General features: G+C 32.0%; 1 protein-coding gene across 1 annotated transcript in view; it reads right to left on the bottom strand.

Moving 5' to 3' along the window:
* The window catches only part of LOC139503999 (ankyrin repeat domain-containing protein 50-like), a 42,118-nt gene extending 39,904 nt beyond the window's left edge, over window positions 1-2,214 (bottom strand). The window contains exon 1 of the mRNA XM_071294048.1: window positions 2,122-2,214. Within this exon, the coding sequence (XP_071150149.1) occupies window positions 2,122-2,214 (93 nt within the window). The remainder of the gene's footprint in view (window positions 1-2,121) is intronic.
* Window positions 2,215-23,028: the final 20,814 nt, after the last annotated feature.

Consider the following 23,028-nt stretch of genomic DNA (forward strand, 5'->3'; position numbering starts at 1 on the left):
CGGGTCATTGGGATAACAAATGTAAAAACCAGTCTGTTATGTTAACCTATTTTATATTCAAGTGTCACTGATCAGTCTTTTGTAGACAAAACGTATGTCTGGCCCAAATACAAAATTTTAATCCTAGTATCTATGACGAGTTTGTTTAAGGTAAGTTGAACTTATTTGAGATCCTGTCTTTCTGATCTTTGCTATTTGGATCTGCGAATCTATTCCAGTTTTTACGATATTAATAATTAATGCACAAAATTGTAAAAATTGTCTCTCAAGAGAACTACTGTTAATATGAGTCGTCAAAACACCACTATTAACTTAATTGCAGATCCTGTAATGCTGATAATTTAAGCTATTGAAAGTTTCTATCTTACTACATAATAACTAGAAGAACTCCAATGAGGGGTCGACTCATGATTTCGGCATGCTAACTTATTTCAAGATCTTGTCTTGCTGATCATTGCATTTCCAAGTATTTATCTATCAATTATGAATATGATATAAAATAAAACATACTTTTTTAAAATTCACTATTGATGAGTTAAGCACGTTTTTATTAACTAATATCTCGAAGTTAAATCAAATCTTGTAATTCCAAGCGGGAACGTGCAAAAAGTAAAATCACAAAAAAATACTGAACTCAGATGAAAATCTTATCGGAAAGTCCATAATCACATGACAAAATCAAATGACAAAACACATCAAAAACGAATGGTCAAGAACTGTCATATTCCTGACTTGGTACATTTTAAATGTAGAAAATAGTGGATTAAACCTGGTTTATAGCGCTAAACCTCTATCTTTGTTGACAGTCTCATCAAATTCCGTTATATTTACAATGATGCATGAACTAAACAGACATAATAAATAAAATAGTCAAAATATGAGTACAGCAGTCATCATCGTGTAACAATTTAAAAAGGAACAATTTAACAGAACACAAAAACATCTATCTACAAACACATTCATTGATTCGCGTGTCTGACGTCAGAAAATTTTGTACGTCACATATTTTTGTCGTTCAATGTTTATACAAAGACCTGAAAAGCAACGAAATGGCCAACAAAACAAGATTAACGACTGAGCAAAACGAATACCGCGAGTTGATATCAAGTATTATCATACCCTTATATATATATATGTGGCTATGGCTATTTCGATGTGAACTAGGCTATGTAAGGAGAACGCTGGTTCAAATGTTGTTTCTTTATTTTTTAAAAAGGAAAGAGTATACAATCGTATTTATGTTGCGTGTCGGAAGGAATCAACATACACTTTTTATCATAATTATAGGGCACATATCACAAGACCTGTTTTGTAAAACTTTTCAGGTGGTATGGGTGTCTTTCGCCATTTTGGATTGTGAATAACAGAGAACCTGAGTTCCAGATTTTTTATCAAGTTAGCAAAATATGATGCAGGAATGCAGATAGCTAATGTGAATTTCATTTAAAAGAACCAATTTATAAGAATATAACTTATTAATATTAGTATTTTTACAAGGGTCAATTTTATTTGGTTTATGGGGAGTTAACTCTAAAACAGTGCATTTTCTGAGGGAATCTTCATGAAATTTTCCTTTTTTGTATTTTAGCTAGAAAAAAAAACGTACGGTGACCCTATCTTTTCGTTTGATATTCTCAAAGCATTGTCTGAAAGCTATCTTTTCATAATTTGATTTTCAATTTTATCATTTTGTTAAGTTGTAAATCAGAAAATGGTGTATTTTCCTGTATAATCCATACCAAAATGCGTCATTTTGTTACAACCTGTAGCTTAAAAAAATGCGCGGTGACCTATCATTTTTATTATATTTTTGATCATTAATCAATAGAAACAACGTTTTGGCAAAGTATGAACTAATTCTATCACTTTTATATTCTATCCCATACCACCTTAACTTAGAGTATGCCACAAAAAGTCCGGCATTACTTAAAATCATTATCGGCGACGTTATTTAAGCATGCATCATTAAAAAAAAGCCACAATATGTAAAGGAGAAGATAAGATTCGAACGCACCTTTGAATAACAAGGACGTAAATTTCAACAAAGAAAACAAATCTCCAATATATGTAGGATTCTTTGGATTTCCAGAATTCGTATCCATGTTTGGATGAAGGACTTACTCGTTTAAAGTAAGTAATGTTTCGTTGTTGAAAACTGTATTCTCCCTGTTTGAAAAAGACACGTTTAAAGCTGAATGTTAACAACTTTGCCATCGACCTAGATATTAACCTAGATCATCATTATCGAAAATGGATAAATTACCTGTTTATTTAGTGAATTCAATAGAAAATGCTTGTAACATATTTAACAATATATCATTCACAATACACGGGGGTGAAAGTAAAGCAAGAATATCTATAATGTTTGGACAAAGTGAGAGTAAACAAAGTAGACGTAAGTCAAAATCTACGGAACGCCGAAATAACAAAAGAATGGAAAATTATATAGAAAAATTTACAAATGCACATGACAATCTTAAAATAAATAAAAGGATTGTTCAAGGAACTGTTGAAATTTTAGATGATCAATTAATGGAGATCGAAACTACAAATGTAAGGAGCACAGAAACAGACACTGTAATAGATAAATGTACACTTGAATTACAGGAGAGCAAAACACAATTTTCAAACACTCATTCCAAAAAAGTTAATGTTGAGAAAATAAAAAAAGTTACATAATGTGCTAAATTAACAGAAACTAATGAACACCGGTTAGTTGAAACTATGAACACAGAGGAAAGTAACACAATAATGTCAACTCAAAATGATAAACAAGAGCAGTCTGATGAATCGGAAGATGATAGTGATGATGATAGTGATGAGGATATTGATGATGATAGTGAAGATGATGAGGATGATGATGATGATGATGATGATGATGATGATGAAAAACGAGTTACACTGTTGATGAAATCATTTCGAAAGCGGTGATAAAGAAAAGTAGAATGTCGCCCGATAAATTTATTGCGAAAATAAAAGGGAACGAGAAACTTATAAAATATGACCGGGGACGTGACAAAGTAGAATACCAACTGATTCTGACTATTACACATTTAAGCAAAACGTCGAACATGATTTTCAAGATGTAAGAAACTATGAATTTCGTCCGGATGATACCGATGAGAAACTTTTATTGATTGCTAGTTTTGCAATTGATAATAGGCTGTATGTCCATAAGAAATGATTTATTTTGTATATGAGAATATTTTTTTTATTGTTTTTAAAATTTGATTATTCCAAGACTTGAAAAAATGATTTTATGTTCAATTTTGACAAACAAGTCTTTGAGTTAATAACTTTCAATGCTAAAATAGAGTTGAATGTGTGAAGGCATTGGAATCCATCCACATACATGCAATTTTTGTTTTCATATAAGCATATTTTGTTTTAACTGTTAGGGATGTTGTATAAAATATGAATAAGAATTATTATTTTTTTGATTCGATTTAGACATTCTAACAATTCAGATTTTAAAATTTATGAAAAAAAAACCTAATAAAATCAAAAACAAAAGGAAATTTTAAAAATTCTCCAATATTTAAAGTACGAATATATCTATATATGGTATTGTAGGGAATATCTTCAAACTGTGATATTATAGTAGATGAATACATGAAATAATTGTACAGTGTGTAAATATGATTCAATAAAATAAAAAAAAAAAAGAATATAACTTTAAAAAAAAAAAAAGAAAAAAAAAAAAGAAGCGGATAAATCATTTAACTTCAGGCTGATAACAAGTACGCTAGGATTATACAAGATATTTTAGAGTTAAAGTTTTTGGTGGTGTTTGTGCTGCTTAGTATTTCATTTTCTATATTGTGTTTTGTTTACTAGTCTTTGTCAGCTGGTCTTTTATTTTAGCCATGGCTTTGTCATTTTTTTTTTACTGTCCTTTTTGGTATCGTTCGCTTCTCTTTTATATCGTATGCTCCAAATCATTCATTAACCTTCGATAGAGATTAAATGATATATAGAGTTTTCGTCGTTTTCCGTACAAGCTGTTAATATATTTGTGTAATGTGTATATTTTAATTGATTTAGGATGTTTTGGTGTATACAAATAAGTTAAATCCCGACTCATGCTGAATTAAAAGTGCTAAGATAGAAACTAAGAAAATACTTTTCTTAAGTCGAATCGGAAAGGTTTTCGTCAATCGATGTTTTTGGCCAATCTTTAATTAGGTCCTCCCATTTTTCCGTGAAAAGACCTATTTAAAGACCTATATAAAGATAATATTTATGTACGTTTCGGCAACAAGGTTTATCGACAGGTTGTAGGTATCCCCATGTGCACTAATTGTGCCCCTTTAATAGCAGACTTGTTTTTGTACTGTTACGAATCACAGTTTATGACTAAACTCAGTAAAGACCCGTCGAAATTGCATTTAATTGACAAATTCAACAACCCTTACCGTTATCTTGATGATATATTTTCGTTAAATAATCAAGAATTTTCTCAATATACTGCTGAAATTTACCCTATGAAACTTACTTTAAATAAATCAAATTGATTCGGTAATAACTGTCCTTTCCTGGATTTAGATATTTCGGTTTTAAACGGGAAACTCCACACTAAATTTCTCGACACAGAGACGATTTTGCGTTCCCTATTGTTAATTTTCCATTTTTAGATGGTGATGTTCCTTTGGCGCCATCTTACGATGTTTATATTTCACAGCTCGTTCGCTATGCCCGTGTCTGTTGTGACGTTTTTAATTTTAACGAACGCAATCTATGTATTACTGGTAAGTTATTAAACCAAGGATATCGTTACCATAAATTACTTAAAACCTTTACTAAATTTTTCCATTGATATAAAGATTTGGTTTTGAAGTTTGGTTGTACCTGTAAAATACTTATTTCAAACGGGATAGCACATCCTCATTTTTACAGAAATGTTGTTAACCGTGCCCGGAAATTTAGAAATGATCCATGTAAACTTGTCGCTCCTTTAAATAAACTTATTCTAAAAGGTTACCTATTCAACACTGTAATAAGATCATTGAATATTATTTTTATTGGTAGAAATATTGATTTTGTTATCAGTAAATTAAAAGGTGCCTACATATTACTAGTATGTTAAATAAATATACACATTCATGGATCTACAATCTTTCGATACCTGTAACTAGGCATTGCACAAGGTCATGTTTTTCTCTGGCTGTTTATGACGTCTTTACACTAAATCCATTGGATGTTGGATGTGTACAGATTGATAGTTTAGTCTTAGAGGCATAAGTCTTAGAGGCATGAGTTTTTTATAAGTTGTAAGTGGCTTTGAACTAGCTGTCAGATAATTGCGAGTACTCTCAGATCTGTTCATTTTGTCGGGATGTATAAGTACCCGGCCACGTCCACTTGTATTTTTGTCCATCTGATGAGTTAAGCCTTTTTCAACTGATTTGTATAGTTCGTTCTTATATTGTACTGTTATACCAATGTCCCACGTAAGGGAAGGGTTGGGATCCCGCTAACATGGTAAACCTCGCCATATTATTTATGTATGTGCCTGTCCCAAGTCAGGAGCCTGTCCTTCAGTGGTTGTTGTTTGTTTATGTGTTACACATTTGTTTTTCGTTCATTTTTTTTATTTTCTATACATTATGCCGCTAGTTTTCTCGTTTGAATTGTTTTACATTGTCTTATCGGGGCCTTTTATAGCTGACTATGGGGTTTGGGCCTTGCTCATTGTTGACGGCCGTACGGTGACCTATAGTTGATAATGTCTGTGTCATTTTGGTCTCTTGTGGACAGTTGTCTCATTGGCAATCATATCACATCATCTTTTTTTCTATTTATTTTGTTCTGAATATTAGGTCTTTCCACTTTTCCGCGGAAAGACATATTGTTTTTTTTTCTTTTTTTCTGATTATTACTTTTTTGTCCGCCTAATTTTTTTCTTGCTTCGTGTTGGTTTTTTTTAAGATGTCGCTTATATGTTTTGAATGTAATATCGTACAGTTGACCCGCTTTTGAAACTGACACTGCCTAACAGAACGTACGAGTTATTTCCCCAAACAATTTTTTTTTGTTTCCACTTCTCCTTCGCAACTGTAAAAGATTACGTTAAATTTTTTTTACCAAATTGCTGTTACGTTATCAGGATTAGGAAGACAATTTAAACCGAAACTATCTTGAGACTCTATAAGATTGTCATTCCGCCTTATGCATTTGATATAAGTGATATGTATTCTTAACTGGTTAACCATGAGTTAGAGAGTCCTATTGTATTTTGATTTGATGTCATTGTTTAAAAAAAAGAAAATTAGTTCAAGGTCAAAGGTCAAGGTCATTTCTAAACTTTGATTTTGGCTTATAATCACTTCTTTTCATTAATTGTGCACATTATTAAAAAAATGGTCATTTGCGGCATGTCGTAACTCGTAAATTTTGCTTAAACAGTGCGTAGACATTGAAAATGAGGTTTGTCCCTCTTTTATATAGACTAATGCGTATATGAGTATAACTCATTAACCATACATGTTAAATACCTATGTTCTTTTGATTTGAGGTCCTTGTTAAAGTATATATATATATATATATATTTAAGAACATCAGTTGTTCGACCTGTTAGTCAAATGCGTTTTGTTTAAATACACTTTCTCACTTTTTTGGTCTTTTGGAAAATGTTGTTTGTGCTGTATTTAGACCCTTCTACAACGAAATTTGTTTTACATGCACACGTTTAAATATATCGGTTTTTATCAACGCAATCATAGGTTTGAACGTAGTTTTCAATTTAGACTCGTATATATATATATATATATATATATATACAACTCGTCTAAACATCAACCCAACAATGTTAGATCTGTAAATTTGCTTTCGCAAATTTTTGGTTCTTCCCTCGCCGGGATTCGAACCCATGCTACTGTGATATCGTGACACCAAATCGCCTGCACTGCAGTCGTCCCGCTAGACCACACGACCACCTGGGCTCTCATAAAAGAGCTTTCGGTGGTATATACGATTCTAAATTGAAAACTATGCACACGTATAAAAAATTTATCCAACGTAGGTTTCAATTTAGTTTTCAAAAAAAAAACCAGATCCGGATTTCGACAATAAATGTCTCTTCAGTGATGTTAGGGATCGAAACGGTATTTGGAAGGCCATATAAAAAATACCCTCATTTTTAGAAAAAGTACCCTCATTTTTAGATAGACTCTTGAATTTTAAGAGTCAATATAGGATGAACGGATCATGTAAATCGGAGAGAAAATATGATACAAGCCCAAACGAAAAAATATAAACGAGTCTAATTTAAAAACTACGTTCAAACCTATGATTGCGTTGGATAAAAACCGCAATTTTTATACGTGTGCATGTAAAACAAATTTCGTTGTAGAAGGGTCTCAATATAGCACAAACAACATTTTCCAATAGAGCAAAACAGTGAAAAAGTATATTTAAACAAAATGCATTTGACTAACAGGTCGAACAACTGATGTTCTTTAACCCTGCTGACTGCTATTGGCGATTGCCACATAAAATTGATCACAAGATGTAACAAAATGGATCTTAATATAAATTTATTACTAAATATAAAACAATTAACTTGTTGCCACGATGTTATGCCACACACATAAGGTGTCAATATTTTTTTGGTACACCAGATCCGGATTTCGACAATAAATGTCTCTTCAGTGATGTTATTTTATTAGGGATCGAAACGGTATTTGAAAGGCCATATAAAAAGTCCCCTAATTTTTAGAAAAAGTACCCTCATTTTATGATACACTCTCAAATTTTTAGAGTCAATATAGGAAGAACGGATCATATAAACCGGAAGGAAAATATGATACAAGCCCAAACGAAAAAATATATAATAAAAACTATAACACAAATTCCAATACGTTTCGGCCATTACGGCCTTCTTCATAGGAATAAATTACAACATTCAAACAACAATTACATCGTATGGATCGCCGAGATATAGCCTTTTTGTGCTCATGCGGCCGACAGCAACCAACAATCAATCAATCATTGCTTGGATACATTACGTTATAATAACTTCTATGACATTCATTTGCCGCTTTTTCGCTTTTTTAATATAAATATTTTTATTATCGTTCATACATTGTGTTGAGTCCTTCAGGTTCTAAAGTTTTTAATTTTTTTTTATCCAAAAGGCTTCTTTAGTTTTTCTGTAAATTTCTGTCCCGAATACTCTTTCTATGGCGGTAACTTTTAAATTTGTCATTGAATGATTGTTCTGAATGAAATTGTTGGCTACTGGGTCTTCTGTTTTCTTTGTTCGTATTTTTGGAAAGTTCAATAGCATCCGTTGATATAGTGTATCACCCGTTTGTCCTACATATATAACTTTTTCATATTTTGTACAATTAATTGCATATACCACGCCTACGGTTTTACAATTAATTTGTCCCTGAATGGTATATTCTTTGCCTGTGTTGTCACAAAATCCCTTGGTTTTATTTATATGTGAGCATAATGCACAATGTTTACCACATGGTCCACATCCATAAGTTTGTTTATAAAATAGTGAATTATGCTTTTTGTGCACTAATATGTCTTATATGTTGTAATCATGTTTAAATGCTACGGTGGGCGGATCGGGGAATATTTTCTTTAGCCTGTTGGATTGATGGTGAATTTTAAGATTTTTTCTAAGAATTGAATGTACATTTGGAAGCGGTTTGGAAAGAGTAATTACTAAAGGTACCCTGTTGTTTTCTTTCTTCGGTTTGTACTGTAATAGATCTTCTCGGTTTAAATTGTCGACTTTTTTCAATTGAACTTCATTAGACGAGTTATTGTATGCACGTTTTCTTAGGTGCGTTTTTATTTCTTCTCTTCTTGTTTTGTAATTTTCTTCTGTTGAGCAAATTCTTTTGACACGAATACCGAGTCCACATGGTATAGCATTTTTTACAGAATTTGGATGGCTTGACGACACATGTAAGTACTGGTGTTTATCTGTTGATTTGTGTAAAGATCTGTTTTAAGTTTTCCGTTTTCTATGTGTACAAACACATCACGGAATTCATTTTTTTCAGTTGAGTAACGCATTTCTGTTTAAATTCGCGGATGCAAACTGTTTGACATTTCGTGATTTTTTTTTAATTCATCTAAAATATGTTCCCATATCTCCCAGATGTCATTAACATATCTCCAATATGAAAATGGTTGTAAATTGCTGTTTTGAAATAAACTTTCTTCCCATTGTCCGAGGTAGGTGCAAGCATAATTCATGCCTAGATGGGAACCAATAGCTGTTTCTTCCGTTTGTAAACAGTGCTTATTGAAGCTAAAATTATTGTTTTCTATGACTTAGTCCATCATTTTAAGAACATCTTCAGTTGGGATTGATGTGTCAGTTCGATTTTCTAGTGCTGTTGTGCATGCGTCTCGTGCTTCTTTTCTTGGTACGCTTGGATATAATTTAGTTACATCTAAACAGAACATTATTGCGTTGTCTGGTAATGGCTGTTGCATTGCATTTATTTTGTTTAAAAAATCTGTTGTGTCTTTGATATATGTTGGCAAGTTTCGAACATTTTTCGAAAGCTCGTTTTCTACTATTTCCGCGATTTTTTCTGTGGGATGGTTCCGCCCATTAATAATTGTTCTAACTGGGTGATTTTTTTGTGTAATTTTGGATTGACTTGTACCTTTCCGGAACATGTTCCTTTCGGTAAGAGATATTTTTTCATGTCTTTGTCTATTATTTCTCTTTTATATAAATTTTCAATGAGTTCTTTTACTTTATTTTCATTTTTCTGTGTTAGATCCTTATCTATTGCTTTGTACGTATCGTTGTTATCTAATTCTTTTTCTACCTCTAGTTTATAATCTTCTGTGTTATTCTGGTCGTATCACAATGATCGTATCATACAAAAGTTCCCGCATTGCTTTTACTTCTACAATAGTTATATTCATTTTGAATTTTCGACTTAATCTACGTAAAATTTCATCTTTTACGGTTTGAATATACTCATCTAACCATCTTTCTTTTCCTGGGGAGGGTGGGAATGTACTTGATTTTTTTAATTTAGTATACTCGTTTTGGCAATTTTCTTTTTTCTCGTTTTCCTAGAAAAAATGATCGCGAAGACGCATTCTTCTTTCCAATGTTTTTAGATCAGCTATAAATTTCTCCATGTCTACTTTTCTTCTAGTTGGTACAAACTTAAAACCTTTTGACAATAATGTTTTCTGTACGCTCGTTAATTCTTTCGAAGATTTATTAATAACCTCACATTTAGGGTCGCGTTTCATTTTTATTAAAATTATCTATTGACTCTTCTGATTTATCTTTATCTTTTGAATTTGTTTCTTTTGCTAAATAAGGTTTGATAACTATTTTATGACACTAGAAATGCCATTTTAAACATAACTGCGATATTTTCATAACAAAATAAATCCTTAAAAGTTGAAAGACCTTCAAGTGTTCTCTATACAATTGGTTTTAAATTATTTTTGTTTTATTTCGCATAATAACTTTCTTGCCCGGTATAATAACTTCAAAAGATGTTGCTTAGATTTTTTTTTATATAATATTGAACAGTGTATGCGCTTTGTAAACATGCCTTATTTAACTGCACAGTTTTCATTGTGACGGTTATCTCACCGAACACTATTTGTCTTGTGTTAACTATTCTTCCGCAACCGGAAAAGGTAAAGACAATTTTTTTTAACAATTGGCTCGTTATATCTTGAGGATGTCGATACTATTTTCACTTCTTTTCACTATCTTACCGTGTCAGTTGCACTTACATAAGAAATAATATTACACACTGATTATTTATTGACCGAAGCTAACCAGACACTCCTTAGGTCAGAGTCATTATCTAAATTTATTCCTACTTTTTTGTGAATATATACGATAATCATTAGTTGCACCATGTCGAAAAACATACATTTTGGCTGAAAGGGAACGCTGACAACATTAAATGAGACCCCCCCCCCCCCCTTTACTTTCTGATGGTATGCGTATGGTGATAAGATCATTAATCATATATAATAACCATATGACTTTGCAAAATATCGTTCCGGGTGGAAATACCTTCAACTGTTCTCTGAACAATTTGTTTTAAAATTTCGTAGTTATATCTTTTCAAAAACCTGATCTTGTAAGATGTTTATATATTAAATGCAACACATAGACGGTTTCCAAATGTTTTCGTCTTAAACTGTCTCGTGCTCTAGTGTTGTTGGAGTCATTGCTGTCTGTAAACCATGTTTTATCTGCGATGGATCCTTATTATAAACAATTGTTTGGCACTATTATTAATAAAAAGACAAAACTACTATGAATCTTGATTTTTATGATCTTATTAAGCAGGGTAGCGACTTGTTCGTAGCTCTAATGATTCGTTGCTAAGTTACGAAATCATTGTAATACAATAACTAACTTGTCTGGTCCCATAATAGTTATTAGGAATATTATACAATGTCCTCTTTTGAGGATATTCCTTTCCTTCCCCGCGTGTCATTTCGAATTTGAAATTAGCAACTTCATGACGTCAATGGATTTGTCATACATATTACTAAAGGCATCAGTTTCGTATAGTTGGGTCTTTGAAGTAGAAGTCGCTTCAAATTTTAGTTTTTCGATGATATATAAACAAAGGTATGATATGAGAGGGGAAAATAATTGACATACCTTGTTCTTCATATCTGGATTAATGTCGGTGTGAAGTAATAAGAAGCGAATCGTTCCTAGATCACCTCTTCTGGCAGCAGAATGCAATGAACAATCGCCATCCTTAAATAAAATATCAAAGGGTTATATCAAATTTCTTTTTTTTTATTTCATTGTATATTGTCGTTCTCAAATAGATGTCCCAATCATTAATCTATGTATTGCAGTGTAACCTCCAAACTTCCGATACATGTATTGTTTAAAATGGAATATAATGTAATAGAAAAATAGAAAATGTTGTATGACTCCAAATAAGAAAACTCATATATATATAGCTGATCTGTAAGAATAACATCTTCGTGACTTATATATCATGTACGTAATACGACGCTAGATTAAAACTGACGTGGAAAGGTAACACCTGGCCACCGAAAGTTTCATTTTTATGAAGCCCAGGTGGTCGAATGGTCTAGCGGGACGGCTAGCCTACAGTGCATGCGATTTGGTGTCACGATATCTCAGTAGCATGGGCTCAAATCCCGGCGAGGGAAGAATAAAACATTTGCGAAAGCAAATTAACAGATCTAACATCGTTGGGTTGGTGTTTAGACGAGTTGTAGAGTTGTCACTGATTAAGACGTACTTATATATATATATTAATTTTCTGTTTAGTATTAAATTTATCTTAAGATCCATTTTGTTATGGATTTTACGATGGATCATATAAACATGATGCAGTACACTACATAATATAATATATCACAAGTCTAAAAGAATACAACATCACCAAAACAATAAAACGAACAATATGTTAGATATTTCGGATAACAGATATCCTTCTTCGGTAATTGCACGATGACAAATGAATCATGTCAATTCAAATAAGACTCTATCAAATCTTGATTTAACCAATTTTAGCGAACGCTGGAACAATTTCAAAATTTCCTAACACACCGCAAAGACTACAAAAATATGGCAAAAATAAAAAAAAGTTATTTACGATGGGAACTGGCACAACTCTAAATTCCCAAAGGTGTTGACAGTTGAGATGTTAAACAACTTCGTGGAAATACAGTCTCAAAAAACAGTCCTGACCGATCTAAACTGGTATGATATTTAAAATATGAAAACGGTAGGGCAGTTGCATCAGAGACTGTGTATTTAAACATCCCAAAAATATAGTAATTTGATGATAAGAAAATTGAGTAATAAAAGGTTAAGTAATAGAACGTGGCTGCGTACTTACACATTCTTGACAACTGTAATCAAAACTAATATAATAAAAACTTCCTGAAAAGTGTGAGAGTCCATTTCGGAAGCCGTAGTAACTGGCCACAAGTGATGGCAGGAAATTAGTGATGGTAGGGAAAATGAGTGACTCTTTAAATATACTTTTTCACTTTTTTTGGTCTTTTGGAAAATGTTGTTTGTGCTGTTTTTAGACCCTTCTACAACGAAATTTGTTTAACATGCACACGTATAAAAATTGCGGTTTTTATCCAACGCAATCATAGGTTTGAACGTAGTTTTCAATTTAGACTCGTTTATATTTTTTTGTTTGGGATTTGTATCATATTTCCCTCCGGTTTATATGATCCGTTCATCCTATATTTACTCTTTAAATTCAAGAGTTTATCTAAAAATGAGGGTACTTTTTTTCTAAAAATGAGGATACTCTTTATATTGCCTTCAAAATACCGTTTCGATCCCAAACATCACTGAAGAGACATTTATTGTCGAAATCCGGATCTGGTGTACTAAAATATATTGACACCGTATGTTTGTGGCATAACATCGCGGCCACAAGTTATTTTTTTTCTGTTTAGTATTAAATGTATATTAAGTATCCATTTAGTTACATCTTGTGATCAATTTTATTTAGCAACCGCCAATGGCAGCAGGGTTAAAGAACATCAGTTGTTCGACCTGTTAGTCAAATGTGTTTTGTTTAAATATACTTTTTCACTTTTTTGGTCTTTTGGAAAATGTTGTTTGTGCTGTGTTTAGACCCTTCTACAACCAAATTTGTTTAACATGCACACGTATAAAAATTGCGGTTTTTATCCAACGCAATCATAGGTTTGAACGTAGTTTTCAATTTAGACTAGTATATATATATATATATATATATATATATGTCGTGTACATGTTATTATTATGTACAGATTATTACCTGTACAAAATTTTCATACAAGTAAATATATAATGAATATAATTGTACAAGTAATAACCAGTACAAATTTTGTGGAGAAAAAGATAATACCTGTACAACTCATTATTTTACCTTGGCCTATTGAAGCTCACAACAAATTGTTTACCTTTTTACATATAATTCATTACTTTGCCTAAAGGTATAAAAACTCAATATTTACACGTGAAAGATACAGAGAGACTATTCACAGTGTAGATACTATTCTGTACGCTATCCGGAAGTCGCGATTATCGAAGCGAGGATTTCAAACTGGCTAACAGAACGGTTTTGTTTTGGTGCTTTTTCTCATCATTTGTATACTCCTATATCTATAAAGTGCTTTGCACATCTTAAATGTATGTATAACATCATAAATATGAGTAACTGTAACAAAAACATGCAGTATAATATAAAATATTCGCGTGCATCACACCAACTTCATAGAAAAAATGAAATCGATTGACAATTTTGCTCTCGTAGTACAAAGCAAATAATCTTTCAATATTCCTACCGTATTTAAGTAGAATGTTCGTATTTCAAATAAAAAAATATGCTTTCCTTGAGGATCCCAAAATAAATTACTGTACGATCAGTCTTAAACTGACTGTATTCTAGTAGCGATTTCAGATTTTTTGTCTGTATGACCAGTCGTGATTTTGAAGAAGAAAAAAAAACAACAAATGGAAGTTTTTAACGACCTTGACTGAAAAACAACGGCAATTTGAAGTTATATACGTGTCTATGTGATATTATGATTGTGTATATGGAACTATAACGTGTAATTTCTTTCATCAGACAATACAAATATATTTCTGATGATTTTGGTAGACGGCAAATTAACTTTTGTTCTGTCAGTCTTACTTAAAATCAAATGCCTAAAAGGCAATACATGATTCGCTTGTGGACTTTGTATTAGTGTGTCGTTGCAGTTATCTGTTTAACTATTACATTTTGAAAGACTATTTACACCGTCTACCGTTGATCAATTGGTGAGTACATAGATCAAGCCTGTCTCTTTTAAAATGACAAAAAATAGATAGAGAAAGCTTTGTTAAAAAACTTTAGGTATTGAGGAAAGAATTAACGAAATTATACCCCGACACTTCTGTAGTCCATGTTTTGGAAAAAAATAAAACACCAGAAAAACTAAATTATAGGTGCACAGGGGCATCATTTAATAACGAATATGAGAAAGTTTTAGTAATACTAGTATATGGTAAGTTTTTGAAAGTTGCGTATAGTAAGCGGGTACCACCCAATAAGGTAATGGAAAAGTCCATATCATGGAAATAAAAAACTGCTGATTTTTCGAAAACCAAAATAAGAGGTACACAATTGAATTAAATGATAAGGAATCTGAAAAAAAAGATTCATTAAGTTATGACAAGTGTCTGAAGGAAGTTGAGGATATAAAATAGGTACGCCCAATATAAGGTTATGACAAAGTCCGTATTTACGATAGAGAAACATCAAAAATATTTTTACAAAATATTCGAAATAGAAGGTCCATAGTACATTAATAGATTACAAATGAAGCAATTTTAGAAAAGTTTAACAATTGGTTTTTGGAGGTCACGGTTGGAAATATCTGATGGGTGCTCCCATATAATGCAATGTTCAAGTCCGTATCTTATATAAAGAGACCCCATTAAATATTTTTAATAAAATAAGAAATACATTCCTTTTTTTATATAAATAAGGCCGTTAATTTTCTCGTTTGAATTGTTTTACATTGTCATTTCGGGTTTTTTTATAGCCGACTCTGTGGTATTGGCTTTGCTTATTGTTGAAGGCCATACGGTGACCTATATTTGTTAATATCTGTGCCATTTTGATCTCTTGTGAACGGTTGTCTCATTGGCAATCATACCGCATCTTTTTTTTAATATTTTTTATATTTATGATACGGAATCCGAGAAAAAAATAATTAATAGTTATACCAGTGACGGATTCAAGAAAATTGGGATCCGGCGGTTTGAAACTCTTTTTTTTTTAACTTTCAATGCATTTGTATGGGAACATATATTTGGAATCCTCTTTTCTCCTGGATTGGACCCCCTCTCCATTTAAAAATGTCTGGAAACCCCAATGTATATTAAGTGGTTTATGAGATGATGCGCTTGCAAAACCGGAGAAACATGTTGTACCGGTCCAACGGACGAACGGAAAGACGGACTTCATTATCACTGTAAACCATCGCTTTACAAAGTGGTGTACAATTGAGTGTGAAAGAGACAGATCTACATCCAAAACAAAGTGAAGGAACTGTGATCAATTATAGGCTACAGTACGGCCTCGAATGTTTGTAAATTCATGCATTTTTATAAAGTAACGATTAAATCTTTGTGTTTGTACAATTTTAAGTATAACGGAGGACATTTCTGAAACTTCTATAAACAAACAAACCTTCTTCTTATTTCAGCCACATTCAAACATCCTTATACTTAATGTAGTAAGTCGAGTACACCCTATCAAGCTAAAACATGTTTGAAAAGTTTACAGGATGTGAATTTATTAAAATATATTTGTGTTATTTAGAAAAATGCCATCTTCTAATGTATCGTAAATAACTTTGAAATCACTACTAGAATACAGTGAAATAACGACTGATCATACAGTTTCCAAATATACAAGCGAGACTGATCGTACAGTGAGAAATTCAAACAAGTGTAATTTTCTTATTTCTGGCTTCAAAGATCTGGCTGAAACTTGTACCACCACTTTAAATACACTTTATCTAGTAAATTAAGTCTGGATTTTACGTTAATTTTTACAGTAAGAGTGCAAAAAGATTGTTTTAGGTTCACCAACTGATTTTCCTTAGTGATGCACTTGAAAATCTCTTAATTAAGGCAAAGATACGAATAATGAATGTGCTAAATTTACTTATAAACCATTTGTGAGTATCGATGTCAGCTTAATTAATCATTAAGCAATGTAAAGATGAACATCTAACCGTTTTATATAGTATATCCGACAAATTTAAAATGTGATCCAAAAAGTTCTCGCTTCGAAAATCGCGACTTCCGGAAAGCGTACAGAATAGTATCTACACTGTGCTATTGGGAATGTAAAGGAAGCAAAATTAAGTTCCAAAAAGACTGCTCTTCAAAGATATTTCTTGAGGCAATATGATGTTTTGAGTATAGCAGGCATTAAAAAACTCATTCACAAAGGTGACGAAATATTTTACTATTGTACAGTAGATGAACTTTATCCGTTGATTAGAACTGCACATTCTGGAGTTGGTCATGGAGGCATCCACACGACATATACGGAGTTAAAAAAACAATTTGCCAATATCAGCAGAGAAATTATCAGAATTTTCATTCAGATGTGTGAACAGTGTATTTTGAAGAAAAGTCGTACTGAAACCACAAAATTAGTTGTTCGTCCTTTCACTTCTACAGACTTTAATTCCCGTTGTCAAGTAGACCTTGTTGACTATCAGTCATGTCCAGATGGAGAATACAAGTGGATCATGCACTACCAAGACCACTTAACCAAATTCAGTGTACTGCGCCCTTTAAAGACAAAAAGAGTAGCCGAAGTGGCTTACCAACTCACTGACATTTTTCTACTTTTGGGAGCTACACATATACTGCAAAGTGATATTGGAAGGGAATTTACGGCTAATGTTATTACAGAACTTAAACTCCGTTGGACAGAGCTGAAATTAGTGCATGGTAGACCACGTCACCCTCAAAGTCAGGGGTCTGTCGACAGAGCAAACGCTGACATAAAGAGTATGATGATTTCTTGGACACACGAAAACAACAACAGACACTGGTCAGAGGGATTGAGATTTGTGCAATTCAATAAAAACATGTATATATTTTTTAAAAGTTAAATTTTTGTTTAATCATGTAAAATAAAATGAGCAACAAAAAAAAACCCCCCAAAAACAAACAGTTTTAAAAATAATATAGATCAGGCTATTATTTGAACTTGGAATTTTGTTTAATTATGGAATTTGCATAATTTCTTGTGTTTAAATTTTTTGATAAATTCCATGTTTATTTGGTATTATGATCTTTTGAGTGGTTAATAACACTTTCCATACAATGTATTTTGGTTAGATAGTGTTGTGCGCGACACAGTACATTCTATTGAAAATATACTATTTTCTTTGTAATAGAAAGTGTTGTGCGCAGCACAGAACATTTCAGTACAGAATAAGCATGGAATTTATTAAAAATTTCAATCACAAGAAATCAAGCAAATTCCATAATTGAAAATAATTCCAAGTTCAAATAATAGCCTGTTATAGATTATTTCTAAATAAATTGTTTTACACAGAGGTAAGATAAGATAAGATAAGATAATTTTTATGTGATATTATGTATGCAATTTTTTGTCGTGATGTATGTTTGAAAATAAATGAATGGAGGGTACCAATTTATTTTTGCTTTTAATGACCATGTCACTTTGTACCAGAAGTCCATATTTACGCAGCATCTACCTGTTTAGCTTAATTTGCACAAGGTGTCGCGTTAGCTTATAGTATTACTTTACGTCCTTCTTTCATCTTCAAACTTCTAACATTTCAAAATCAATACTGATAAACACTTGAAAATAAGAACAGAAAAACAAACATAATATAAATTTCAAAAAAAATAAGAAAGATAGTGAGTTGTACAAGTTATTATCTTTTTCTCCACAAAATGTGTACAGGTTATTACTTGTACAATTATATTCATACAAGTAATAACCTGATTTTGTACAAGTAATAACCTGTACAAATAATAAAATGTACACGACATATATATATATATAATGACTGAATAAATAGTCAACGATTAATCTTACAGGGCGATGGCCATGTAATATGATTCTGTACACTACAAATATAATATATAACAAGTCAAAAAGGGTACAACATCACCATTAAATAACTATAAAATAAACAAATATTAGATATTTCGGATAACAGATATCCTTTTTCAATAAAAGCACGATGTCAAATGAAACATGTCACTATCAAAATCTTGAAATTTATACAATTTAAGCGAACACCACAGACGCTGGTACTATTTTAAAATTTCAAAACACGGCACAAAGATTACAAAGATGTGCCAAATAAAAATAGTTATTTGCAATGTGAACTGGCACAACTTCCCAAACGAATAGCAGTTTAATATTGATAAGAAAAATAAGTTTTATCTAATAAGGTAAAATAATTGAACGTGGCTCCGTACTTATACATCCATCCCAAATGAATAGAGCCCTGTAATTTAAACTGTCAGTTTTAATCTAGCGGTGTACTACAGTACATGATATATAAGGCATGGAGATGTTATTGTTACAGATCAGCTCAATTATCTATAGTAAAGGATCCTACAAATTAATGCCAGATACAGTCACAGAAAATAATTATATTTACGTCTGAGTCAGTGACAACTCTACAACAGATGTATCCATCGGATCACCAGCAATGATGGTGATACATGGCTGTGTACATTATGTATATACAACTCGTCTAAACATCAACCCAACAATGTTAGATCATCGCGTTTCAGAGTCACCATCGCACTTTAGAGTACCATCGCATTTTAGAGTTTTACATATACATAATTAAATGTTTATATATATATATATATATATATATATATATATATATATATATATATATATATATATATATATAACTCGTCTAAACCCAACAATGTAAGATCTGTAAATTTGCTTTCGCAAATTTTTTTCTCTTCCCTCGCCGTGATTCGAACCCATACTACTGAGATATCGTGACATCTAATCGTTTATATATATATATATATAAACGAGTCTAAATTGAAAACTACGTTCAAACCTATGATTGCGTTGGATAAAAACCGCAATTTTTATACGTGTGCATGTTAAACAAATTTCGTTGTAGAAGGGTCTAAAAACAGCACAAACAACAGTTTCCAAAAAACCAAAAGAGTGAAAAAGTATATTTAAACAAAACGCATTTGACTAACAGGTCGAACAACTGATGTTCTTTAACCCTGGTGACTGCTATTGGCGATTGCCAAATAAAATTGATCACAAGATGTAACAAAATGGATCTTAAAATAAGTTTAATACTAAACAGAAAAACTTTTTAAACTTGTGGCCGCGATGTTATGCCACAAACATACGGTGTCAATATATTTTAGTACACCATATCCGCATTTCGACAATAAATGTCTCTTCAGTGATGTTAAGGATCGAAACGGTATTTGGAAGGCCATATAAAGAGTATCCTCATTTTTAGAAAAAGTACACTCATTTTTAGATAAACACTTGAATTTAAAGAGTCAATATAGGATGAACGGATCATATAAACCGGAGGGAAAATATGATACAAAGCCCAAACAAAAAAATATAAACCAGTCTATATATATATATATATATATGTAGGACTCTAAAGTGCGTTGGTACTCTAAAGTGCGATGGTCAGTCTGAAGTGCGATGGACTGCGCTAAAGTACATTTTTGTACGATGGCGTCTCACGCTAAAGTGTTATGGTTGTTTTTTTAGCTAAAGTGCGATTGTATAGCAAGTTAAAGTGCGATGGAACAATAGGGTAGTGTTTGATGGCTAAAATATTAAAGTACATAGATGTTAAAAACAAGTCTTTTTGCAAAAGCTAGTAGGCTAAGGTATAACATATAATGTGATAAGCTTTATTATTTACCGTTAGGCTAAATGGTATCTAAATTAAGATGGTTTGACCACGTAATAAAGGTAAATAATGTAATATTTTAAACTTTAATTTAAGTGCGGGAACGGCGGTGTTCGCCAGGATTTATCCCTTTTCGTAGCGAGAACAAATACATATTATGATTTCCTACAATGAACAAACTGATGTTTTCGTCCTCAATTTATAATGTATGCTTACGCACTTTAGCGTATACCATCGCACTTTAGCGTGACCATAATACTTTAGCGTTCCCATCGCACTTTAGAGTCCTACACAGCTACTTTTGCATAGGTACTATTTCTGTACTATAAATCTGTAGTACTGGAAATCTGTTTTTAATATTCAGTACTATTTTGTAACTTTAAAATTATTGCAATATTTAGGTACCTGAGTTTTACAGTATTTAATTTGTACTTGAAAATTAGTAACTACAGATTTTTGGAAAACTACGGTTACATTTTTAGCTTTTTGAAAGTTTTTCTATTTCAAATCTCTTAAAATCATGATCTTCAAATATGGAATACTGTATTATTTCTGTACCAAAATATTTAGTACAAATCAAGTACTGTAAAAAACAAGTACCTAAATATAACAATAATTTTAAAGTAAAGAAATAGTACTGAATATTGAATATAAATTTCCAGTACTTCATATTTTTAGTACAGAAATAGTACCTATGCAAAAGTAGCTGTGTACATACATATATATATATACAACTCGTCTAAACATCAACCCAACAATGTTAGATCTGTAAATTTGCTTTCGTAAATTGTTTGTTCTTCCTTCGCCGGGATTAGAACCCATGCTTCTGAGATATCGTGACACAAAATCGCCTGCACTGTAACCGGCGCACTGGACCACACGGCCACCTGGGCTTCAAAAAAAAGCTATCGATGGCCTTTCTACGTCAGTTTTAATCTAGCGTCGTACTACAGTACATGCTATATAAGGCATGAAGATGTTATTTTTACAGATCAGCTTAATTATCTATAGTAAAGGATCCTACAAATTAATGTAAGATACAGTCACAGAAATAATTATATTTATCAGTACGTCTGAACCAGTGACAACTCTACAACAGATTTATCCATCGGATCACATATATGTCAGTTAGGAAAGCAAGTCACAAGTTTGATTGATAGCAATTAAGCAGTTTTATGGATGTATGAAAATGTATCGACATAACCCTACAGTAACTGACAAACTTGGAGCAGAAATTGCCTACACTTCTGGTGCACATGAGTTCACCAATCTATGTTGTGTTTTGGTTGCTCAGATCTTGTGTTTAATTGATTTTTCCCTATGTATCTTCTGTCGCTTTTTGTTGCACGTTAATCCCAATCAATTGATGTGGTAATTATTAGGTTCAACGGGTTAACGTATTGACTGAGTGCATTTAAGAAATCGTGCATCGGGTACGCCTACTATTTAAAGGCAACTAGGTAAGACTGACAAACTAATGTTAACAAGACAACATATTTAAAAACTTTTCAAGTTATTATTAAAACCATCCGATATTGTTTGGGCCTGACAGACCTTTCTAAAGAGAAAGTTTAATTTTGTCCAAACCGTGTCTGCCTGTTTAGTTTATTGTACTGGTCGTTCATTCCAGGACGATTTCAGTCAAAACGTAACAACATGATTTCGAAAGTTCTTCTTCATAATATATAAATTAAATCATGTCAAGTCGTAATTCTTAGCTTAAGGGCATTCGACACTAAGAGGACTTATACTCAATAAAACTTGTAACTTCATAGAACTATGAAATTAAGGAGTCGAGACATATTGAGAAAATCTAGAGCTCTAACGTGATATTAAATAAGGTTTCGTGATCAAACGTTATTATCAACGTAGAATCTGATTGATCATGTTTTGTTTTACGATTGAATTTAATTGATATATACCTCATTTTGTAAGTTAACATTGGCTCCATGCTCTAGCAAAACTCTAGTAATCTCACCAAATCCTCTCGATTCGGCAATATGTAAGGCTGTCCAACTACACTAAAAAAAACATTGTTGGACGAAATGTATCATTTGTAAGTATGAGGTATGCGCATTTTCAAATTTCTCTCCGGTCATTGGGGTAACAAATGTTAAAACCAGTGTGTTATGTTAACCTTTTTTATATTCAAGTGTCGCTGATCAGTCTTTTGTAGACAAAACGTATGTCTGGCTCAAATGCAAAATTTTAATCCTAGTATCTATGACGAGTTTGTCTTTCTGATCTTTACTATTTGGATCTGCGAATCTATTACAGTTTTCACGATAAAAATAATTTATGCACAAAATTGTAAAAATTGTCTCTCAAGGGAACTACTGTTAATATGAGTCGACAAAACAACATTATTAACGTAATTGCAGATCCTGTCTTGCTGATAATGTAAGCTATTGAAAGTTTCTATCTTACTACATAATAACTAGAATAACTCCAATAAGGGGTCGACTCGTGATTTCGGCATGCTTATTTATTTCAAAATCTTGTCTTGCTGATCACTGTTGCATTTCGAAGTATCTATCTATCAATAATGAATATGATATAAAATAAAACATACTTTTTTTT

The sequence above is a fragment of the Mytilus edulis genome, chromosome 14, assembly GCF_963676685.1.
Source record: "Mytilus edulis chromosome 14, xbMytEdul2.2, whole genome shotgun sequence".
In the NCBI taxonomy this organism is placed as follows: Eukaryota; Metazoa; Mollusca; class Bivalvia; order Mytilida; family Mytilidae; genus Mytilus; species Mytilus edulis.